Raw genomic sequence first — 23649 nt, 5'->3', positions numbered from 1 at the left:
GCTTCTTCGGCCCGCACCAGAGCCGCCCCCGATGCTGGCGGATCCGTAGGATGAGCGGATACTTCGCCCCGCACCCGAGCTGTCACCGACACTAATCACCCCCCCCTACCCTCCCCATTTGGTTTCAGGTTTTGCGGCCGGAGTCCGCACATTTGGGGGGGTACTGTCACGCCCTGACCATAGAGAGCCATTGTTTCTCTATGGTGTAGTAGGTCAGGGCATGACTAGGGGGTGATCTAGTATGTCTATGTTGTGTTCTAGTTTCTTTTTCTATGTTGGTGTTCTGTATGATTCCCAATTAGAGGCAGCTGGTAATCGTTGTCTCTAATTGGGGATCATATTTATGTAGTTATTTTTCCCACCTGTGTTTGTGGGATCTTGTCACAGTTGCCTGTGAGCACTCCATTGTCTTCACGGTTCAGTCATTCTTTATTGTTTTTGTGCGTTTCAGTTAATAAACTTCTGGAAGCCATATCACACTGCACATTGGTCCGATAATCTTTTACAACGAACGTGACCAAAGGCATGCATTGCAATATTCACACTTTTTACCATTTCTCTGACATTGTTGTAATAAGCTAGATATAGGAATATATTCTAAATGCTTCACACATTTATGAAGAAGCATTGCTGAGGGCACAGCACTGACTTAACCAATTTATCGCCTGTCATCTTTCCATGTGTGCTTACCTGTCTGCTGAAGACTAAATGCCAAGGTCTGTGACGACGGGATAGGATAAGACATTTTTCTATCCACTGAGAGCAGCATTGAAATACTGAGATTGTTTTTGTGAAATCAGGATTGGGGGTCTATAGAATAATCTTGGATGGTTGTCACTAGTTACCACAGCCACAAAGTTGAAATGGACTATATCATAAACATTTATGATAACAATGTTTTTTTGGTCTTAATTTAAGGTTATGGTTAGGTATAAAGTTACCAGTGTGGTTATGGCTAGGGTTAAGGTTAGGTTTAAAATCTGTAATATGTAACTTTTTGGGCAACATAAACTTCACATAGAAACTTTGTAGGGTAAAATAAAAAATGTTTGGTCATGGAACATGTATTTCACAGCTGTTTAGATGGTACAATGATTCTCTACAATATACTTGCATGTTTTGTCACACAAACAGAATTTTAGCAACCAAGAAATTGGGAACATGTTCTGCATAGCGCACTGTTCATTTTTTTTTAGAAATGGGTCGGGTTTACGACCTTGCGGCTGTGGTAACTAGTGATGACAGGCATGTTTGGACAAATTCACTATAGTGATCCGATTAAATTACTAGAGATGCTGTGTCATAAACCCTCAAAGTTCTATAATGGGGCCAAAATGGCAGCCATCTTGGTCAGGGAGAAATCCAAAACAAGTCTCATTGGAAAGAATGGCAGTGGAGGCGGCATTGGTGATGCATTTCCTGCTTTTACTTATTCAGGAAAATAAAGGTAAGGCATGTGATGTATCAGAAATTGTGTAATGGAATTATAATCAACCTAAAATATTGTCATATAATTATAAATACAGCCTATATGGGTTTTATACACATGTTCTGTATAAATAGCCTCTAAAAATATATGTAAAGAGTCCATAAATGTTTCCGTTTTTTTTGGGGGGGGGGCATCTGAGTGTTATTATATGATACAATATCAGTACTTGTTGCGTTTACAACTTGTGTAAATCCTATCATCAACTGATGGCATATTGGCAGTTAATTTGAAAAATATATAGACTAATTATTGTAAAACTATCTGACTAGCTAGCTAACACACACATACAGTGCAGATTAATTCTTCACATTCATTGTTTTACACAAAATCTTATCACAGCACTGGCAGCTCATGGTTGACCAACTCCCTGACCAACATGGTTAACATTGGCGCCATCATAAGAAGGTTCAATCTATTGTAGTATTCTCTTAACTCTATGAAATGCGCACAGTCAACCAGGAATTGAGACGGGCAAACGTCGTCACGTCACGTCAGAGAATATTAGTTGGCCAACCAAGGTTTTTCTAGGAGTTCTTCATCGCGTTTCACAATCAGGTGCTCTTCAGTCGCTTGAAGCTTGTGATTCCTACAGGATACAGAATGTCAGACGTCAGCAAGACTGAAAAGTTCCAGTTATATGTCCCGATTTTGGAGGAATTATGTGACGGTAAAACATACTTTGGAAATTGCGACCTAGTGTTATGCATAGATTTACTGAACACTAATAATATTGAACTGTCTGGCTCTAATCTTCATTTCATCCACTTGCCACTACAGTGTTGCAGAGAGGGCTGAAGAACAATTTTGCTGACGCGCAAGTTTGTGTTGTCGACTGTCCAGACCTCACTCAAGATCCGTTTAAGTTTCCCGTCAAGGGTAACACGTTGCAACTTTTTGGAACACTGTATCGTTTTGCATTTTCTTAATTTTTATGCAGTTATACTTTGTTACCATCTCAACCTCGCTGTAGTATCTATTTTACCTATCGACAGGGTTGTGTGGAAAACCTCGCATTACAGATGTGGGGGGAGTGCCCTATTTGGTCCCTCTGGTCAAAGTGGACAAGGTACAGGGAATGAAAACCATAACGATAAACTAATGTGAGATGAATGCTATAACAATTGGTCCAATATAAATTCTTATTTCTCTCAAGGAGTACAACATGAACACTGTGTCAAAGGAATTGGAGCTACCTGGAGCATTCATTCTTGGTGCAGGAGCTGTATCCTCCAAAAATGTTGGAATGAATGCAGAGGTTTGTTAACTGTCAAAATTATCTTCCAATTGTCTTGATATATTTATGGAGTATTTTGTCAGACTTATTATGATTACATGAATAGAAAGACTACCTAAAGTTGTCATTTTTGATTACAAACTTTGGGAGGATAGGATACATTATGGCAGAGTGGTTAAGTTAAATGCGCAAGACACATTTCAGTTGATTGCATTCAGTTTTGCAGCTGACTAGGTATCCCCTTTAAATAATAATTAGTAAATTATAATTAATCATTTCCCCTTAAATAATAATTAGACACAACTAAGGTTAATATAGTTTGCTTTATTTGTCAATATGTTGAGTCTTATCTCATTTTGATTATCATCACCCCAGATGATGCCTCTGGTGCTCACTGAAGCTGAGGGAAGGCCTGCAGTGAATAGCAGCTGGTTTTCCTCCATAAATCCAGATAATAACCAGTGTCTTTTGGAGAAATACAGCGATAAGTTCTCAGACTGTGACTTTGGACTGCTGGCGAACTTGTATGCATGTGAGGGAAAGCCTGGAAAGGTAAGAAATGGATGGTTTGGCTCGTAAGAGAATGGTGAGTGTGATATTTGGAATTATAACTAGTATTACTATGATGCTCGTAACAAGTTAAAACCAAATGAGATTTTAGGGCTGAGTGTCATTTCAATTGTGCGTAATCATTGTGTATTACTCATTATTTTGTCTTCCTGGTGAATAAAACCCTCATCTGGTTATGCATTTACATAAACAAAATGCACTTTAGGTTCATGATTTAAATAATGTTTACACAGATTATGACCTCCCTGTCTGTGTTTGCTCCAAAGGTTTACTTTAGGTCTACACATATTAACAGAAGAAAAGTGACTATGAACTGGTTGTGTAATCAGTGCTGAAAATGTAGTTTTTCCTTCTTATCACTGTCAGGTCATAGAGGTGAGAGCCAAAAGGAGAATAGGAGAAGAGAGCCTTGTGGGTGCTCTGAGGAAGACCATGGAGGAGCACTACCCTGATAAAAGCCTGGCTCTGGGGGGCACCTTCCTCATCCAGAAAGGGAAGGCCAAGATCCATATCATGGTAAAGACAAAAAACATGCAGATATGTGTTGACAGGATGCTGTGACATGGTGTTGTGGATTCAAGGCTCAATGCATGCTTATTGCTTAAAGGGGCAATCTGCAGTTGAAACGACAACAAAGCAGTCTCCATGCCACTGTTTTGGTTAAAAGCTGAGGGCAGGGCCTGGAATGTAACCACTCTCAATTCTTAGACAGAGCTTTGGATGTAAGAACTGACCATTATGATATCAAAAATATAGTTATGTTTCGCTATATTGGATCACTTCAATATAATGGTATCACTCCGCGGTGGAGGGATACATCTGAGGTGAGGATTTACTCCCGTGTACACCTGTGTCATGGCTGGGGTCAACCGCTATATATAGACCCCATGACCGCGACACATTCTCTTTCATTTTCTCGGCCGATGTCCGTATGGTTTGAGGTACAAACTTTCTGAAGTTCGCTTGGTAAGTCACTGGTAAGTAATATCTTGCATGGAAGTATACTCACTGGCTGTTTGCAGCCTGGAGCAGCTGGCCACACGGCCAGCCCCTCCTCTTGAGTGCTCCACTTGCTGCGTGAGGTTGACCTGTATCTTCTGCCCGTGGTTTGTCGTGCTTGTGTTTCGTTAGCGTTACACTACGACTCTGTGTGCACATATTAATATATTGGTGGCTCTTGCTGCATCAAACTGTATTTACCTTACACAACTTGCCGACTGGCTTGTTTTGTGTGTGTTGTGAATTTCTTTAACATGCTGTCCCCTCACTATAGGCGCTGGTTCTCTGCTAATTCCCCGACAGGGTTTTCTTGTTCTTTCTGCAGAATGTAAGAGTATGGTGGTGGGCTGCCACTACGTTGAGACATTAACTTTGGAGTTCCTTAACGGAGTTACTCTATCATATGGTGCAGTTTTTTGTTTTCTGCTTGGATATTAAACATGCTAGGTAAAATTGCAGTTGACGAAAAACACAAATCAAATCCATTACCTGCTTGCTGTTTTTTGTCTGCCTGTTTTTCCCACAGGGGTCTTCCCCTGTGTTTGCAGAGGTACTGGGTAATTTATCCCTCACCGGGTTCCTATTCCTCCAAGCAGGTCACGACATAGCTCTCCCAGGGCGTCGGACCCCTGCTCCGTGGCCATGTTGGCTTGGCTGAGTTTATGACTTCCTTTTGTGACAGGTGTGATGCTGGCATCCCCCTGGGGATCCGCATACCTCATGTATGCACTGCCTGGGTTTGAGCCATACTGGATGCCTGTCTTGTGTGGTGTTCTTAGAACGTCTGCACCTGGCGCGATTGGTTGCCATGAGCAAGGGGAGGGCCGGCCAGGCTGGGGCTCAGGCTGGAGACGAGCTCCCTCCCTCAGGAGTGGTGCGTCAGCGAGCTGTTAGTTCCCCTACTGGGCCCAGTACCCCTCCAAGGAAGTGTGGCAAGAGCCACTGCAGGCAGAGCCCATCTGCTGCCAGTCCTGGATGGGGGCATGTGTTGGACCGCTGGTACCACCTTGAACGGAGGGCGCATGCCCTTTGTCAGGAGGTTAATAGCTTTGATGGCCACGACAGCTGCTCCCTGTTGACCAGTGATAGGCTGTACCTGGGGGATGATGCTGGCACTGTTCACCACGTGAGCAGGGCTGACAGGTCATCAGAAGCCGCCAGTGGGGCTTCATCGCCCCTAGTGGCTTGAGAGGCTATGAGAGGTCAACTCACTTGGGTAGCCACTGCACTGGACATCAACTGGTGGACAGTGAGGACTCTCCATCTGTCCCCATCTCTGCTCAGTTCCGCGAGGCCTTGCAGGAGAGCTGGGCCTCTGCCAGGGCATCTTTGATGCGACCTTGAGAGCCACATATGGGTCCCTCCGCATTCATGCTGCTGCAGGCCTACCTGCGGACTTTTTTTTTTTCCTGGCTGTTTTCCTAGCACCCCGGGCCCCTCACCCCATCACCCCAGGGCTGATGTTGGCTCAGGGGTTGATGACATTCTAGAGCAGACCGATAAGGTACGTAAGGACCGGGAGACGGTTCATGCCGCCTCCTCAGGCCCCGGGTCCATGGCAGACGGACCGTTGCCACCCACCTGCACCTGAACGACGGTGGGGTCCCTCTCCTGCTCTATCGCCTTGTGCAAAGGGATGACAGAGGGGAGGGGCACAGTGTGAGGTGATGCAACAGCATGTTTTTCCCACAAGGGTCTTCCCCGGTTTTTGCAGAGGTACTGGGTAATTTATCCCTTGCCGGGTTCCTATTCCTACAAGCGGGTCACGACATAAGCTCTCCCAGGGCTTCGGACCCCTGCTCCGTTGGCTTGGCTGAGCTTATGGCTTCTCTTTGACAGGTGTGATGGTGTCAACCGTTAACCGCCATAGGGACGTGCCCCCCCCCCCCCCCCCCCCCCGAAGAAAACCCTGCGGCTTGAGATTTCCTCACTTCTGGACAAGGGTGTTGTTCGCAGGATTGAGACATTAGAATGACTATGTGGCTTCTACTCCACTTACTTTGTGGTCCCAAAAGGAGATGGAGGGTTTCGACCAATTCTGGACCTCCGCAACCTCAATCGTTACTTGAAGGTGCTTAGGTTCCACATGCTGTCCCCAGCCCACGTGTTGCGGGCCGTGTCCAGGGACCAGTGGTTTGTGATGCTAGACCTGATCAAGGTGGAACCTGCCAATGCCTGTTGGGCTTGCTGATGGCAACCTCGTTGTTGATTCCCCTGGGCCTGCTCCATCTCCGGCCAACTGTGGTTCAACTCCCACCAGCTGCACCCAAAGCGCCACTGTCACCGCCAGCTGCGGGTGACCGCACAGTGCCTCAGGGTGTTGTTGAGGTGGCGCTGTCACTCCTTTCTCTCAGACATGTCCTGGTGATAACGAACAACACCACAATGGTAGCTTACATCAACCATCAGGGTGGACTGAGGTCCCACCACCTCCATATTATGGCATGGGAGCTCCTTCTCTGGGCTCAGGGATGTCTAGCGTGTCTACGCGCAGCGCACGTACCTGGCATCCTAAATGTGGCAGCGGATATGCTCTCGAAAGTGGGCCTGCCACCATGGGACTGGAGCCTACATCTCCAGGTGGTGCAGCACCTGTGGGACAAGTTCGGGAGGGCACAGGTGGGCCTGTTTGCCTCCTTGGATAATGCACACTGCCCCCTGTGGTACTCCATGTCTGAGCCACCAGGGCCTCTGGGCTTGGATGCTCTGGCTCACGATTGGCCAGGGCTGGAGCTTACACATTCCCCCCTTTTCCCCTGAATCAGGCTGTGCTGGACAGGACCAGGATGGCAGAGCATCGTCTGCTTCTGGTGGCGCCATACTGGCCCAGACGACCCTGGTTCAGCCTTCTCCTGTCCCGGTTGTCTGGGACACCTTGGCAACTTCCCCTGAGACCGGACCTGCGGTCTCAGGCTGGGGGAACTCTGTGGCATCTGAGGCCACACCGCCTCAGTCTGTGGGCTTGGCCACTGAACGGCACCAATGGTCCATGTTAGGACTACAGGATGGTGTAATGAACACCACGCAAAAAGCAAGTATGCGGCAGGTTGTAACCAGCACCCCAGTTGCGCTGTCGCTTGTTCTGCTCTTGGTGCACTGGTATTGAGGTTGTGCCCGAGTCATGCGGGGTACAGTATGTTCTCCAATACCTGCAGTCTCGCTTGGATGAGGGCTTGGCAGCCTCTACACTGAGAGGGTAATTGTCCGCTATATCTGCCTACCATGCGGGGTGGATGGACAGGCCAGTGAGGCGCCATCCCTTGATCTCCAGGTTTATGAAGGGGGTTCGTCGCCTGCGTCCAGCTAGGACCCACTCAATGGCGAGCTGGGATCTGGATGTGGTCTTTCAGCTTGGCAAAGCCGCCTTTCGAACAGTTGGAGTCTGCCACCCTGAAACACCTCTCTATGAAGGGGGTTTTCTTGGTAGCGATTACTTCCATGAAGAGGGTGGGTGAGTGCCATTCTGTTTCGGTAAGTTCTGAGTGCTACCGGATGGACCCTGGGGGGAGGAGTATATCTCTCTGCCCCAACCCTTCATTCCTCCCGAAGGTTCTGTCAGACAGGCATGTGAACATCCCTTTATATCCTATCTGCTTATGACCCCCCCCCCAGGAGTAAATCCTCACCTCAGATGTATCCCTTCACCGCGGAGTGATACCAATATATTGCAGTGATCCATATCGCTTACATAACCGTGGTTACATAACCTTCATTTTAACCATGTTTTGAGGCCATACAGTGTGTTTATATATTTACTTTGTTTACAAACATTGGAGTAAAATAATGTTATATTTTGGGTTCTGATGGGGTACGACAGATGAACTAAGCTCATGAGGCAATTCGAAGTTATATTCTTTGAGAGTCAATTGGTATATACAGTGCATTCGGAAAGTTTTCAGACCCCCTTCCCCTTTTCCACATTTTGTTACGTTACAGCCTTATTCTAAAATGGATGGGGGAAAAAAAGAAAAATCCTCATCAATCTACACACAATGCCCCATAATACCCCACAGTTGACATTGCATGTCAGAGCAAAAACCAAGCCATGAGGACGAAGAAATTGTCTGTAGATTGTGTCGAGGCACAGATCTGGGCAAGGGTACCAAAAAAAAAATCTGCAGCATTGAAGGTCCCCACGAACACAGTGGCCTCCATCATTCTTAAATGGAAGAAGTTTGGAACCACCAAGACATGTACCCCCCCTCCCCCAAAAAAGAATATTTTTTTTATACAAAGTCAGGGGATCTGAATACTTTGCGAACGCACTGTATCAATGTACAGTGCATTCAGAAAGTATTCAAACCCCTTGACTTTTTCCACATTTAGTTTGGTTACAGCCTTATTCTAAAATTAATTAAATCGTTTTTTCCCCCCTCAATCTACATACAATACCCCATAATGACAAAGCAAAAACAGGTTAATAAAATACAAAACTTGATATCGCATTTACATTTGTATTCAGACCGTTTACTTAGTACTTTGTTGAAGCACTTTTGTCAGCGATTACAGCCTTCCGTCTTCTTGGGTATGACGCTACAAGCTTGGCACACCTGTATTTGTGGAGTTTCTCTCATTCTTTTCTGCAGATCCTCTTAAGCTCTGTCAGGTTGGATGGGGAGTGTCGTTGCACAGCTATTCAGGTCTCTCCAGAGTTGTTTGATCGAGATCAAGTCCGGGCTCTGGCTGGCCACTCAAGGACATTAAGATACTTGTTCCGAAGCCACTCCTGCGTTGTCTTGGCTGTGTGCTTAGGGTCATTGTCCTGTTGGAAGGTGAACCTTCGCCCGAGTCTGAGGTCCTGAGCACTCTGGAGAAGGTTTTGATCAAGGATCTATCTGTACTTTGCCTCATTCCCTCGATCCTGACTAGTCTCCCAGTCCCTGCCGCTGTAAAACATCCCCACAGCACGATGCTTCCACCACCATGCTTCACCGTAGGGATGGTGCCAGATTTATTCCAGACGTGACGCTTGGCATTCAGGCCAGAGTTCAATCTTGGTTTCATCGGACCAGAGAATCTTGTTTCTCATGGTCTGAGTCCTTTAGCTGCTTTTTGGCAAACTCCAAGCGGGCTGTCGTGTGCCTTTTTACTGAGGAGTGGGTTCCGTCTGCCCACTCTACCATAAAGGCCTGATTGGTGGAGTGCTGCAGAGATGCTTGTCCTTCTGGAAGATTCTCCCATCTCCACAGAGGAATTCTGGACCTCTGTCAGAGTGACCATCAGGTTCTTGGTCACCTCCCTTATGAAGGCCCTTCTCTCCCGATTGATCAGTTTTGGTACCCTTCCCTAGATCTGTGCCTTGACACAATCCTGTCTTGGATCTCGAAGGACAATTCCTTCGACCTCATGGCTTGGTTTTTTCTCTGACAAGCCCTGTCAACTGTGGGACCTTATATAGGCCGGTGTGTGCCTTTCCAAATCATGTCCAATCAATTGAATTTACCACAGGTAGACTCCAATCAAGAGGTACAAACATCTCAAGGATGATCAATGGAAACAGGATGCACCGGAGCTCAATTTTGAGTCTCATAGAAAAAGGTTTGAATACTTATGTAAATAAGGTATATCTGTTTTTAATACATTTGCAAAACCTGTTTTTCTCTTTGTCATTGAGGTATTGTGTGTAGATTAAGGATTTTTATTTAATCAATTTTAGAATAAGGCTGTAATGTAACAGTGGAAAAGTCAGGGGTCTGAATACTTTCCGAATGCACTGTACATGTCCAAAAAGGATGTAGCAACTGCAATTGCCCCTTAACTAATTTTCATGTCTTAACATGTTTGTCATCAAACCACAGCAATGGACACCAACAGTGTCAGAATTTATGTAGGCTTTTTTACTGACGCCTCAGAGAGCATTACCAAATCCCATTTGTTGTGTTTCTGGTGACCCTGTGCATAGCCAAGGGAGTTCTCAGCCTGCCCACTCAACTCCAACGATGATGTTAACAAATGGCTGAAACATTTTGAGGTCAGCGCACCACTGATATGCCAGTCTGTGATGGTCTCCAGAGACCCCGTAAGTAGACTTAATCTACGATCCCTAACTGGACCTTTTCTTTTGGCACTTTTTACTAACTGGCTTTTTACTATCCAGGGTTTGGACCTACGTGTGGAGCACACTCACTGCTTCAGCCACCATGGAGAGGGTGGTCACTACTACATAGACACCACTCCTGACACTGTGGAATACCTGGGTTACTTCATGCCTGCCGAGTTCGTCTACCGCATCGACCGACCCAGTGAGACCCACGAAGTCGGGCGAGACTGAAACATGACACAACTTAAGTCAAATTAATGTTAGAAAATCTTACCTTTTGATGTTGATTTATCTAACTGAATCAATGATTGATGATCAATCTATTTTACTTTATGCATTTTTCAAAAGGCCTTTGATTTGATGATTTTACAACAAAGACCACATTTGTTTTAGTCAGGACGATAGTGCGATTTAAAGCTAAACGTTTTCAACAATAACTTAAACATTTCATGAATCGTTTGATAAAAATGCATTTGATTCAAATAATTGTAACATTTCATTATGTTGTACTTTAGCGAATAAACTACCTGTCAGTGACATGTGTAAAAATAAATATACATTTCATTATTATTTCTAGATCAGTCAGTCACAATTTACTCATGATACTTTGTTTTGATCTTCTTAGTCACGGCCACTGACATGACATGCGTGTTTCTACCTTATACTGCCAGGTAATGGAATGCCGAAAGGTAGGTAGAAAGCTTCGCTGCCTTTCATGGTTGTCACTAGTTAAGAAAAGTCAAAAGTGGCTATATCATAAATATTCATGAACATTTCTTAATTTAAGGTTAGCAGTGTGATTTAAGGTTAGGTTAAAAATCAGATTTTAAGAAAACATTGTAGAAATAGGCAGGGTTTAGCCATAATTAGGACTTTGTGGTTGTGGGAACTAGTGATGACTGCCTTTCATGTGTCAATGGCTGTGTTCGAGAGCATCAAAACTGTGATTGTATCATGGGTAAATTGTGACTGACTGACTGATCTTCAAATAATAATGAGTAGTTATTTATGACACAAGGTGATCTGTAGATCCGTCAGTCGCCTGCCATATTTTTGATGCTCCCGAACTTGGCCAATATGTTCCATTCATTTTCATTGCAGTCAAATAACAAATGCTTGTGTATTGCCGTGAAAAAGTTCTGGGATTGGCAGAGCTCGCTCCTGTCTGTGGACGTCACACATCATCTCCCGCCTTTTGGAGGTTATGTCTGTTTTACTGCTAGCTAAAGAAACTCAGCTGATCAGGATGGCTAACATATTGTATCTGAAACAGTTTTCAAGTTGGATTTTCTAGCGAGGTAGGGGGTGATACAGGGTGGAAGCCCAACACCTGAGCTTTGGGACCAACATCAAAAAATAGGGACAGAAAATAAAACTATCATTTCAATCTGAGTGGTATCAAAGGAAAGACTGGCTATGTGGAACCAAACCATAGAAACTGCCACCGTGTTTGCTTTTTGCTCTTGGCTTATGGTGGAATTTTCAATGAAACTGACGAACTCTTTCGTGTTCTGCAGAACAAAGTGATGGATATGGGTTTCTGCCTTACTCGTGTCAGCGACCCAATGAAAGAGCAGAACTGTAATGAACTGGGCCTGGCAGAAAGCAAAACTCATAGTAAACAGCCGATCAGAATAGAGAGGGGGCGAATATGCTACAACATACTGGACAATATTTTATTTTATTTTTATTAACAACAAATCAATACAGGAAGTACATGTGGGAACACAAGTATATATCAATAATATACAAAGGACAATTGGGCTAGGGGTACAATATCACATTACACAAGGACCTTAAGGGACATACATACACTTATTATTCTAACAGCTTTTTCATTTTTTTTTTAATTTAATTGTCTTAAAATACAGTTCAATTTATTTTTGTAAGGTTTGTAAATTTACATTTGTGAATATGAAATTTGGCCAAAAGAATAATGAAATGATTTACATAAATGTTTCAGCTTATTTCTTATTTATTTAGGTAAAGAATCCAAGCAGTACATCTCTCCACAATAGTGTAAGCTCTTCATAAATGTGTTCAATTATAAATCTACTGATGTCAGATTTCTTACATGAATACAATGCCAAAAAAAGATGCAACACTGTTTCTGGGTGGTCATTACAAAAGGAACCATTTGAGTTGTTTTCCTTAAACTTCTCCATATAGTGGTTGGCAGGATAATATTTATGAATATTTTGAAAGGAAACTTCCTTAACTTTGTTAACAAGTAGGTATGTGTGTGGCAACATCCAAACTGTTTTCTAACAGATATTATCAATAAATCCATTCCAATAAGGCATGACATAAGGTACATACAACATCCTGCTGAAACAAGGTTCGTATCGCTCTGTTGTTGAATGGACCAAAATAGAAACACATCTTTCCTACTGATGAGACAACAGGGTCAATGGAAGGTAGGCTCTGAGGGTCAGGTCTTGACACGTTCCTGAATAATAAAGCAACACCTGAGGGAATGGCATCTAAAACAATTGCAAAATCTTTAGAGGGACCTTGTAAAGTGATAAGAATTCCTTATAACTAAGTAAAATACCCTTTGCTCACCAATAGGATATTATTTCAGAACCAATATTCTAAAAACAAAGTAGTATTTTTATACAATACAGATGGATAATGGCTAATTTAGTGATAATTTCCTGTAATCTGAGGGGTTCTAATGAGCCAAATAAACAAATGAAATGCCTTGACTTACAGAGGAATAAAATGTACATTGCTCTATTGCAAGATACATCTTTTGGGGGATGATGTCCATAGACTTCAAAACAAATACTACAAACTGGCAGCTGCTTCCTGCTTCATATCTAAATCTAAAGGGATGCTTATTCTACATAAATGCAATCTACCCCATACAATTTAAAAAAGTGGAAATGATAAACAGGGCAGATTTACTTCCTTATGTTCCATTCTGTATGGTAGGAAAATAGCATTTGTATCTATGCTCCTAACTCATATGACAAATATTGTCTCCCTTCTGTAGCCAGAAGCCTGCTCAATTTAAAGGATTATACGCTTATTATTGGAACTGACATGAATGCCATTATTGATTCTAAAGTAGATTGATCTGGACCTTCTTATAGCTCATCACAAGTGAATGCTTCCAATTTCTTCATCTTAATGGTTGTTGGAGATTTCATAATCCCACAAAGAAGAACAATACATGCTTTTCTGCTTAATTTAAGACTTTCTCGAGAATAGACTATGTTTTAACATCTACTGATATTACAGGTAACATAGAATTTATAAAAACATTACCGGACATTCTATCTGATCATAATCTCATTCTTTGTCAATTTCAAATCTTCCCAATGAAGAAGCGTGCACTGAGATGGAGGTTTAATAATACTTTACTACACAACTCTGACTTCATCTTACAGTTTAGATCAAATTTAAAATCATTTTCAGAAAAAAATTACCACTCAGTGGATGACTCAACTATGGTACTGTATGGTTAGCTGTAAAAGGTTTCATAAGGGGAAACACTACACATTTTCTCTAATTTGCAAAATTCAAAAAACACACATCTGAGCTATCTTTTTTTGCAGGTGCATGGTAACAGTTGAATAAAAATAGAAAAAACACGAAACCCGCACACTGCTCTTGATAGTATCAATGTGATGCATGTTTCTTATTTTTTCCTCAAATATACAGAAATGAAGACTTCAGAAATTCTATTGATTGGAAAATCATTGTAAAATGCTGCTCTGACAGCTGATGCTTAAAGTTAGTGAGGGAGATATAAGATTCCAGCTTCAGTGATTTTTGCAATTCGTTCCAGTCATTGGCAGCAGAGAACTGGAAGAAAAGGCAGCCAAAGTAGGTGTTGGATTTGGGGATGACCAGTGAAATATATCTGCTGGAGAGCGTGCTATGGGTGGGTGCTGGTAAGGTGACCAGTGAGCTGAGATAAGGTGGGGCTTTACCTAGCAAAGACTTATAGATGACCTGGAGCCAGTGGGTTTGGCGACAAATATGAAGCGAGGGCCAGCCAACGAGAGCATACAGGTCGCAGTGGTGGGTAGTATATGGGGCTTTGGTGACAAAAAGGATGGCACTGTGATAGACTACATCCAATTTGCTGAGTAGAGTGTTGGAGGCTATTTTGTAAATGACATCGCCAAAGTCAAGGATCGGTAGGATAGTCAGTTTTACGAGGGTATGTTTGGCAGCATGAGTGAAGGATGCTTTGCTGCGAAATAGGAAGCCAATTCTAGGTTTAATGTGAGTCTGTAAGGAGAGTTTACAGTCTAACCAGACACTTAGAATATGTGGACATCTGCAAATACCTAAGTCAGAACTATCCAGAGTAGTGATGCTAGACGGGTGGACGGGTGCGGGCAGCGATTGGTTGAAGAGCATGCATTTAGTTTTACTTGTATTTAAGAGCAGTTGGAGGCCACGGAAGGAGAGTTGTATGGCATTGAAGCTCGTCTGGAGGTTAGTTAACACAGTGTCCAAAGAAGGGCCAGAAGTATACAGAATGGTGTCGTCTGCGTAGAGGTGAATCAGAGAATCACCAGTAGTAAGAGCGACATCATTGATATATACAGCGAAAAGAGTCTGCCCGAGAATTGAACCCTGTGGCACCCCTATAGAGACTACCAGAGGTCCGGACAACAGGCCCTCCGATTTGACACACTGAACTCTATCTGAGAAGTAGTTGGTGAACTAGGCAGTCTTTTGAGAAATCAAGGCTGTTGAGTCTGCCGATAAGAATGCAGTGATTGACAGTGTCGAAAGCCTTGGCCAGGTTGATGAAGATAGCTGCACAGTATTGTTTTTATCAATGGCGGTTATGATATCGTTTAGGACCTTGAGCGTGGCTGAGGTGCACCCGTGACCAGCTTGGAAACCAGATTGCATAGCGGAGAAGGTACGGTGGGATTCGAAATGGTCAGTGATCTGTTTGTTAACTTGGCTTTCGAAGACTTTAGAAAGGCAGGGTAGGATAGATATAGGTCTGTAACAGTTTGGGTCTAGAGTGTCTCCCCCTTTGAAGAGCGGGATGAACGCGGCAGCTTTCCAATCTTTTGGGATCTCAGACGAAAGAGAGGTTGAACAGGCTAGTAATAGGGATTGCAACAATTGTGGTGGATAATTTTAGAAAGAGAGGGTCCAGATTGTCTAGTCCAGCAGATTTGTAGGCGTCCAGATTTAGCAACTATTTCAGAACATCAGCTATTTGGATTTGGGTGAAGGAGAAGCGGGGGAAGCTTGGGCAAGTTGCTGTGTTTGGTGCAGAGCTGTTGACTGGGGTAGGGGTAGCCAGGTGGAAAGCATGGCCAGCCGTAGAAAAATGCTTATTGAAATTCTCGATTATCGTAGATTTATCGGTGGTAACAGTGTTTCCTAGCTTCAGTGCAGTGGGCAGCTGGGAGGAGGTGCTCTTATTCTCCATGGACTTTACAGTGTCCCAGAACTTTTTGGAGTTTGTGGTACAAGGTGCAAATTTCTGTATGAAAAGGCTAGCCTTTGCTATCCTAACTGCCTATGTATATTGCTTCCTAACTTCCCTGAAAAGTTGCATATCACGGGGGCTATTCAAATCAAAGTTTATTTGTCACGTGCGCCAAATACAACAGGTGTTTGAGTTTATTTTATTTTTACAGTGACAGTGCACATTAATGAATGTTTCAGTAAAAGTGACGGTTTTAGCCAGCCAGCTAATTTTCAACCGCAGTCCCAGGGCAGGTTATTAAAAACAATTACAATATAGACAATCATTGAGCAGTGAGCACACACAGAGCAACATAGGACAAGCAATACGTAGCATACAGACAGAGCAACATAGAACAAAAAGAAACGAGACCAAATCCATAAAAGCAACAAAGTGTTTCCACACCTCACAAGCTACAGACAACAGACAACATGGAAAGCGGCAATACACGGGCTCGGGAATATGTTCACAAATCTGATTGACCTTTAGCCATGTCTTCATGTTTTTTGTGAAAGTGTGATATGTTGTGCAGTTCTGTGTGTCTGATGGCAGTGTATTCCAGACATGGGAAGCTCTCACAGAGAAAGCGGATTTACTAAAGGTTATTTTCCTTAAGGGAACTAACTATACAGTCACCTCTCATGGCAGACCTTGTGGATCTGCTGCCATATGTTTGGGTTTCCTGTTTAACAAAAATACTGAGTGGAGGGGGAGCCAGGCCATTTAGGATCTTGAATACAAGACATGCGTTGGTGTATTGCACCGGATGTAACAGTGATGATGGCTATTGGGCTTCCTATCAAGCACTTTGAGAGCCTGTGTGTAGACAGACTGAATAGGTTTAAATGTTGTACAGCAAGCTTGGGCCCAACTAGTCAAGCAGTATGTTAAGTGGGGGAGTATCATAGATTGAAGTACAGTTTTGCTACCTCTGTAGTCAAACAATTTCGTATAAATAGGAAATTAGCTAGGTTGAATTTGGTTATTTGAATGACCTTTTTCACATGCTTTTTAAAAGAGAGGTTGGAATCAAGTATAATGCCACTGAGCCACATTGTAACCTGGACCATTACATTAGTGAGTTCTTGTGCAGCTTGTTGTTTGCTCTTTGCATGCACATATCACTGTATCATCTGCATACATTTGAACTTCAGACCCAGTACAGACAGAAGGCAGATCATTAATGTACAGGCTGAACAGAAGGGGCCCCAGTATTGACCCTTGGGGCACGCCCACATCATAGCTAAGAGTGGGCGACAGCTCATTGCTAATTCTGACACACTGAGTTCTGCCTTCAAGGTATGATTTCATCCATCTCAAGGCATCAGGGGAAAAGTAGAACTTTTACAATTTTGTGATGAGAATCTCTTGGTTAACAGTATCAAAAGCCTTCCTTAGGTCCAGAAACACAGCCCCAACAATGCCCCCTTTGTCCATCTTGGACTTCACATTTTCCAGAAGAAAGCAGTTGACCGTTTCTGTGGAGTGTTTCGCTCTGAAGCCAAACTGCATGGAGTGTAATGTGAAGGGGCTATTGTTGAGGTGGGCAATCAGTTGTTCTGCTACACACTTTTCAACAAACTTTGACACCACAGGTAGTATATTAATGGGCCTGTAGTTATTCACGTCAGTAGGGTCGCCCGAAGACGTGATGCTGTGCGCTTTGTTGCAAACGTTACTTTGCTACCTGCCAACTTTACGGTTTTTACTTTTTAAATACCGTTTTATATTTGGATTTTTTTCCCTCGTTCAACTTTTTTCATAAAAGTTTTTCACCCCGGACGCTTTATCTGGACATGGTTCTACACGAACTACACCAGCCGAAGCTAAGTAGTAACATTAACATTATGCCTTCTAGTTGCAGTCGCTGTACTCCTAATATACAGGAGAACGATCGCCTTATGGCGAGGATAGCCGTGCTGCAAGCCCAGCTTCAGACGCAATCATTAGGCAAGGGTATGAAACAGCATTTGTGCCACCAATAAGTACAGATAGTAATATAAATTCCCTCGCACAGTCCCCGCAGCCGGACAATTTTCTCATGGCTTCTGGAAGGAAATGTTGTAGGAATGCTCAACCGGTGTTGCTCATTCAGCCGACAGAAACTTTCAACCGGTTTTCCCCATTTTTCAACGAGTCGGAGTCAGAGGCCGAGCCTTCTCTGGTCTCTTCTCCACCCGTTATGGGGTCTGAGACATCGAAGCCTCCCACCATTAGCTCTGACAAATTGAAAACCCTAGTCATTGGCGACTCCATTACCCGCAGTATTAGACTTAAAAATAATCATCCAGCGATCATACACTGTTTACCAGGGGGCAGGGCTACCGACATAAAGCTAATCTGAAGATGGTGCTGGCTAAGGCTAAAACTGGTGAGTGTAGAGAGTATAGGGATATTGTTATCCACGTCGACACCAACAATGTTAGGATGAAACAGTTAGAGGTCACCAAGCGCGACATAGCTTGAGCGTGTAAATCAGCTAGAAAGATGTCAGCATCGAGTAATTGTCTCTGGGCCCCTCCCAGTTAGGGGGAGTGATGAGCTCTAGGGCAGAGTCTCACAACTCAATCGCTGGTTGAAAACTGTTTTCTGCTCCTCCCAGAAGATAGAATTTGAAGATAATTGGCCCTCTTTCTGGGACTCCACCACAAACAGGACCAAGCCTGGCCTGCTGAGGAGTGATGGACTCTATCCTAGCTGGAGGGGTGCTCTCATCTTATCCATGAACATAGACAAGGCTCTAACTTCTCTAGCTCCACAATGAGATAGGGTGCAGACCAGGCAGCAGGTTGTTAGCCAGCCTGCAGGCTTAGTGGCGTCTGCCAGTAGCACAGTCAGTGTAGTCAGCTCAGCTCTCCCCTTTGAGACCGTGTCTGTGCCTCGATCTAGGTTGGGCAAAACTAAACATGGCGGTGTTCGCTCTAGCAATCGCTCTGGAAAAAAGACCTCCTCCATTCCTGTCATTATTGAAAGAGATTGTGATATCTCACATCTCAAAATAGGGCTACTTATTGCTAAATCCCTCACTTCCAAGGCAGTATATTATAGTCAATTAACTAATCACTGATCATAATGTTGATGTGATTGGCCTAACTGAAACATGGCTTAAGCCTAATGAATTTACTGTGTTAAATGAGGCCTCTCCTCCTGGTTACATTAGTGACCATATCCCCCCCACGCATCCCACTAAGGTGGAGGTGTTGCTAACATTTACGATAGCAAATTTCAATTTACAAAACAAATGGCTGCATTTTCATTTTTTGAGCTTCTAGTCATTAAATCTATGCAGCCTACTCAATCACTTTTTATAGCTATTGTTTACAGGCCTCCAGGGCCGAAAACAGCGTTCCTCACCGAGTTCCCTGAATTCCCATCGGACCTTGTAGTCACGGCAGATAATATTCAAATTTTTGGTGACTTTAATATTCACATGGAAAAGTCCACAGACCCACTCCAAAAGGCTTTTGGAGCCATCATCGACTCAGTGGGTCTTGTCCAACATATCTTTGGACCTACTCACTGCCACAGTCATACTCTGGACCTAGTTTTGTCCCGTGGAATAAATATTTTGAATCTTAATGTTTTTCCTCATAATCCTGGAAAATCGGACCACCAATTTATTATGTTTGCAATTGCAACAAATCAGCTGCTCAGAACCCAACCAAGGATCATCAAAAGCTGTGCTATACATTTTCAGACAACCCAAAGATTCCTAGACGTCCTTGGGTAGGTGGAGGGAGTCTAGAAGGACGTCAGAGTACAAAAGTCAGTTAACCACCTAACTGAGGAACTAAATTTAACCTTTACTTAATACCCTAGATGCAGTAGCACCACTAAAAACTAAAAACATTTGTCATAAGAAACTAGCTCCCTGGTATACAGAAAATACCTGAGCCCTGAAGCAAGCTTCTAGAAAATTGGAACGGAAATGACGCTACACCAAACTGGAAGTCTTCCGACTAGCTTGGAAAGACAGTACCATGCAGTATCGAAGAGCCCTCACTGCTGCTTGATCATCCTATTTTTCCCAACTTAATTGAGGAGAATAAGAACAATCCAAAATGTATTTTTGATACTGTCGCAAAGTTAACTAAAAAGCAGCATTCCCCAAGAGAGGATGGCTTTCACTTCAGCAGTGATAAATTCATGAACTTATTTGATGAAAAGATCATGATCATTAAAAAGCAAATTACGGTCTCCTCTTTAAATCTGTGTATTTCTCCAAAGCTCAGTTGTCCTGAGTCTGCAAGACACTGTCAGGACCTAGGATCAAGGGAGACACTCAAGTTTTTTGATACTATATCTCTTGACACTGATGAAAATAGTCTCTAAACCAAGCAGGACCCTATTTGAACAAAATAAAACTGAAAGAGCTGCTTCCTGTGATTGGCCCTATGTCCCTATCCACTGGGTGTGTACCAAACTCACTAAAATTGGCAGTAATAAAGCCTCTCTTGAATCTCCCATTCCTCTCCAAATTTTTTGAGAAAGCTGTTGCACAGCAACTCACTGCCTTTCTGAAGACAATGTACGAAACACTTCAGTCTGGTTTTAGACCCCATCATAGCACTAACACTACACTCGTTATGGTGGTAAATTACCTTTTAATGGTGTCAGACCAAGGCTCTGCATCTGTTCTCGTGCTCCAAGACCTTAGTGCTGCTTTTGATACCTTCGATCACCACATTCTTTTGGAGAGATTGGAAACCCAAATTGGTCTACATGTACAAGTTCTGGCCTGGTCTAGAGCTTATCTGTCGGAAATATATCAGTTTGTCTCTGTGGATGGTTTATCTACTGACAAATCAACTGTAAATAGACCACTATTGTTTTCACTATATATTTGACCTCTTGGTGATGTCATTCAGAAACATAATGTTAACTTTCACTGCTATGCGGATGACACACAGTTGTACATTTCATTGAAACATGGTGAAGCCCCAAAATTGTCCTCCCTGGAAGCCTGTGTTTCAGACATAAGGAAGTGGATGCTGGCAAAAATGTTTACTTTTAAACTCGGACAAAACAGAGATGCTAGTTTAGGTCCCAAGAAACAAAGAGATCCTCTGTTGGATCTGACAATTAATCTTGATGATTGCGCTGTCACACCCTGATCTGTTTCACCTGTCTGTGATTGCCTTCACCCACCTCCAGGTGTCACCTGTTTTCTTCATTAGCCCCTGGGTACTTACAGTGGGGCTAAAAAGTATTTAGTAAGCCACCAATTGTGCAAGTTCTCCCACTTAAAAAGATGAGAGAGGCCTGTAATTTTCATCATAGGTATACTTCAACTATGACAGACAAAATGAGGAAAGAAAATCCAGAAAATCACATTGTAGGATTTTTAATGAATTTATTTGCAAATTATGGTGGAAAATAAGTATTTGGTCAATAACAAAAGTTTATCTCAATACTTTGTTATATACCCTTTGTTGGTAATGACAGAGGTCAAACGTTTTCTGTAAGTCTTCACAAGGTTTCCACACACTGTTGCTGGAATTTTGGCCCATTCCTCCATGCAGATCTCCTCTAGAGCAGTGATGTTTTGGGGCTGTTGCTGGGCAACACGGACTTTCAACTCCCTCCAAAGATTTTCTACGGGGTTGAGATCTGGAGACTGGGTAGGCCACTCCAGGACCTTAAGGCTTTCACTCAATCTCATGATACATGGCCCCATTCATTCTTTCCTTTACACGGATCAGTCGTCCTGGTCCCTTTGCATGCTTCACAGTAGGTATGGTGTTCTTTGGATGCAACTCATCATTCTTTGTCCTCCAAACACGACGAGTTGAGTTTTTACCAAAAAGTTATATTTTGGTTTCATCTGACCATATGACATTCTCCCAATCTTCTTCTGGATCATCCAAATGCTCTCTAGCAAACTTCAGTCGGGCCTGGACATGTACTGGCTTAAGCAGGGGGACACGTCTGGCACTGCAGGATTTGAGGCCCTGGCGGCGTAGTGTGTTACTGATGGTAGGCTTTGTTACTTTGGTCCCAGCTCTCTGCAGGTCATTCACTAGGTCCCCCCTTGTGGTTCTGGGATTTTTGCTCACCGTTCTTGTGATCATTTTGACCCCACGGGGTGAGATCTTGCGTGGAGCCCCAGATCGAGGGAGATTATCAGTGGTCTTGTATGTCTTCCATTTCCTAATAATTGCTCCCACAGTTGATTTCTTCAAACCAAGCTGCTTACCTATTGCAGATTCAGTCTTCCCAGCCTGGTGCAGGTCTACAATTTTGTTTCTGGTGTCCTTTGACAGCTCTTTGGTCTTGGCCATAGTGGAGTTTGGAGTGTGACTGTTTGAGGTTGTGGACAGGTGTCTTTTATACTGATAAGTTCAAACAGGTGCCATTAATGCAGGTAACGAGTGGAGGATAGAGGAGCCTCTTAAATAAGTTGTTACAGGTCTGTGAGAGCCAGAAATCTTGCTTGTAGGTGACAAAATACTTATTTTCCACCATAATTTGCAAATAAATTCATAAACAATCCTACAATGTGATTTTCTGGATTTTTTTTCTCATTTTGTCTGTCATAGTTGAAGTGTACCTATGATGAAAATTACAGGCCTCATCTTTTTAAGTGGGAGAACTTGCACAATTTGGTGGCTGACTAAATACTTTTTTTGCCCCACTGTATGTGCATGCAAAGAGCAACTAACAAGCTGCACAAGAACTCACTACTGTAATGGTCCAGGTTACAAAGTGGCTCAGTGACTCGTGTTTGCATCTCAATGTGAAAAAAACTGTCTGCATATTTTTCCACATAAAGGGCAACAGATGCTACTGAGCCAGATGTCTATATGTCAGGGGAGAAGCTCCAGGTGGATTCCACTTGATTCCAACCTCTCTTTTAAAAAGCATGTGAAAAAGGTAATTCAAATAACAAAATTCAACCTAGCTAATTTCCGATTTATACGAAATTGTTTGACTACAGAGGTAGCAAAACTGTACTTCAATCTATGATACTCCCCCACTTAACATACTGCTTGACTAGTTGGGCCCAAGCTTGCTGTACAACATTTAAACCTATTCAGTCGGTCTACAAACAGGCTCTCAAAGTGCTTGATAGGAAGCCCAATAGCCATCATCACTGTTACATCCTCAGAAAGCATGAGCTCCTGAGTTGGGAAAATCTTGTGCAATACACCAACGCATGTCTTGTATTCAAGATCCTAAATGGCCTGGCTCCCCCTCCACTCAGTATTTTTGTTAAACAGGAAACCCAAACATATGGCAGCAGATCCACAAGGTCTGCCATGAGAGGTGACTGTATAGTTAGTTCCCTTAAGGAAAATAACCTTTAGTAAATCCGCTTTCTCTGTGAGAGCTTCCCATGTCTGGAATACACTGCCATCAGACACACAGAACTGCACAACATATCACACTTTCACAAAAAACATGAAGACATGGCTAAAGGTCAATCAGATTTGTGAACATATTCCCGAGCCCGTGTATTGCCGCTTTCCATGTTGTCTGTTGTCTGTAGCTTGTGAGGTGTGGAAACACTTTGTTGCTTTTATGGATTTGGTCTCGTTTCTTTTTGTTCTATGTTGCTCTGTCTGTATGCTACGTATTGCTTGTCCTATGTTGCTCTGCGTGTGCTCACTGCTCAATGATTGTCTATATTGTAATGGTTTTTAATAACCTGCCCAGGGACTGCGGTTGAAAATTAGCTGGCAGGCTAAAACCGTCACTTTTACTGAAACATTCATTAATGTGCACTGTCACTGTACAAATAAAATAAACTCAAAAGTAAACAAGTCCACAAGTTGTGACCGGGAAGCTTCTGGAAGGCTGGCTGGACCAGCACGGGAGAGTTGAGCATAGTTCAGTGTGTATGTGTTGTGCTCTTTCACTGA

General features: G+C 43.2%; 1 protein-coding gene across 2 annotated transcripts; it reads left to right on the top strand.

Annotated features, from left to right (window-relative positions):
• The first annotated feature begins 2023 nt into the window (after positions 1–2023).
• Positions 2024–23554, top strand: c12h11orf54 (chromosome 12 C11orf54 homolog). 2 transcript variants are annotated; one of them, XR_011635794.1, is made up of 10 exons: positions 2024–2156; positions 2267–2365; positions 2482–2555; positions 2643–2744; positions 3099–3275; positions 3660–3809; positions 10195–10311; positions 10390–11647; positions 22327–22500; positions 22612–23554. XR_011635794.1 is itself a non-coding variant. In XM_071174756.1 (8 exons), exons 1-8 carry the CDS (start codon positions 2090–2092, stop codon positions 10561–10563), a joined length of 960 nt encoding a protein of 319 aa, XP_071030857.1. In that variant the 5' UTR covers positions 2024–2089; the 3' UTR covers positions 10564–12434. The 2 variants fall into 2 exon arrangements, 1 of the variants encoding a protein (XP_071030857.1); XM_071174756.1 differs by lacking the exons at positions 22327–22500; positions 22612–23554 and having other exon boundaries at positions 10390–12434.
• The last annotated feature ends 95 nt before the right edge of the window (positions 23555–23649 follow it).

Source organism: Oncorhynchus clarkii, chromosome 12, assembly GCF_045791955.1.
Source record: "Oncorhynchus clarkii lewisi isolate Uvic-CL-2024 chromosome 12, UVic_Ocla_1.0, whole genome shotgun sequence".
Taxonomy (NCBI): domain Eukaryota; kingdom Metazoa; phylum Chordata; class Actinopteri; order Salmoniformes; family Salmonidae; genus Oncorhynchus; species Oncorhynchus clarkii.
The sequence above is the reverse complement of the archived record's forward strand: the minus strand, read 5'-3'. Positions and strand labels throughout refer to the sequence as shown.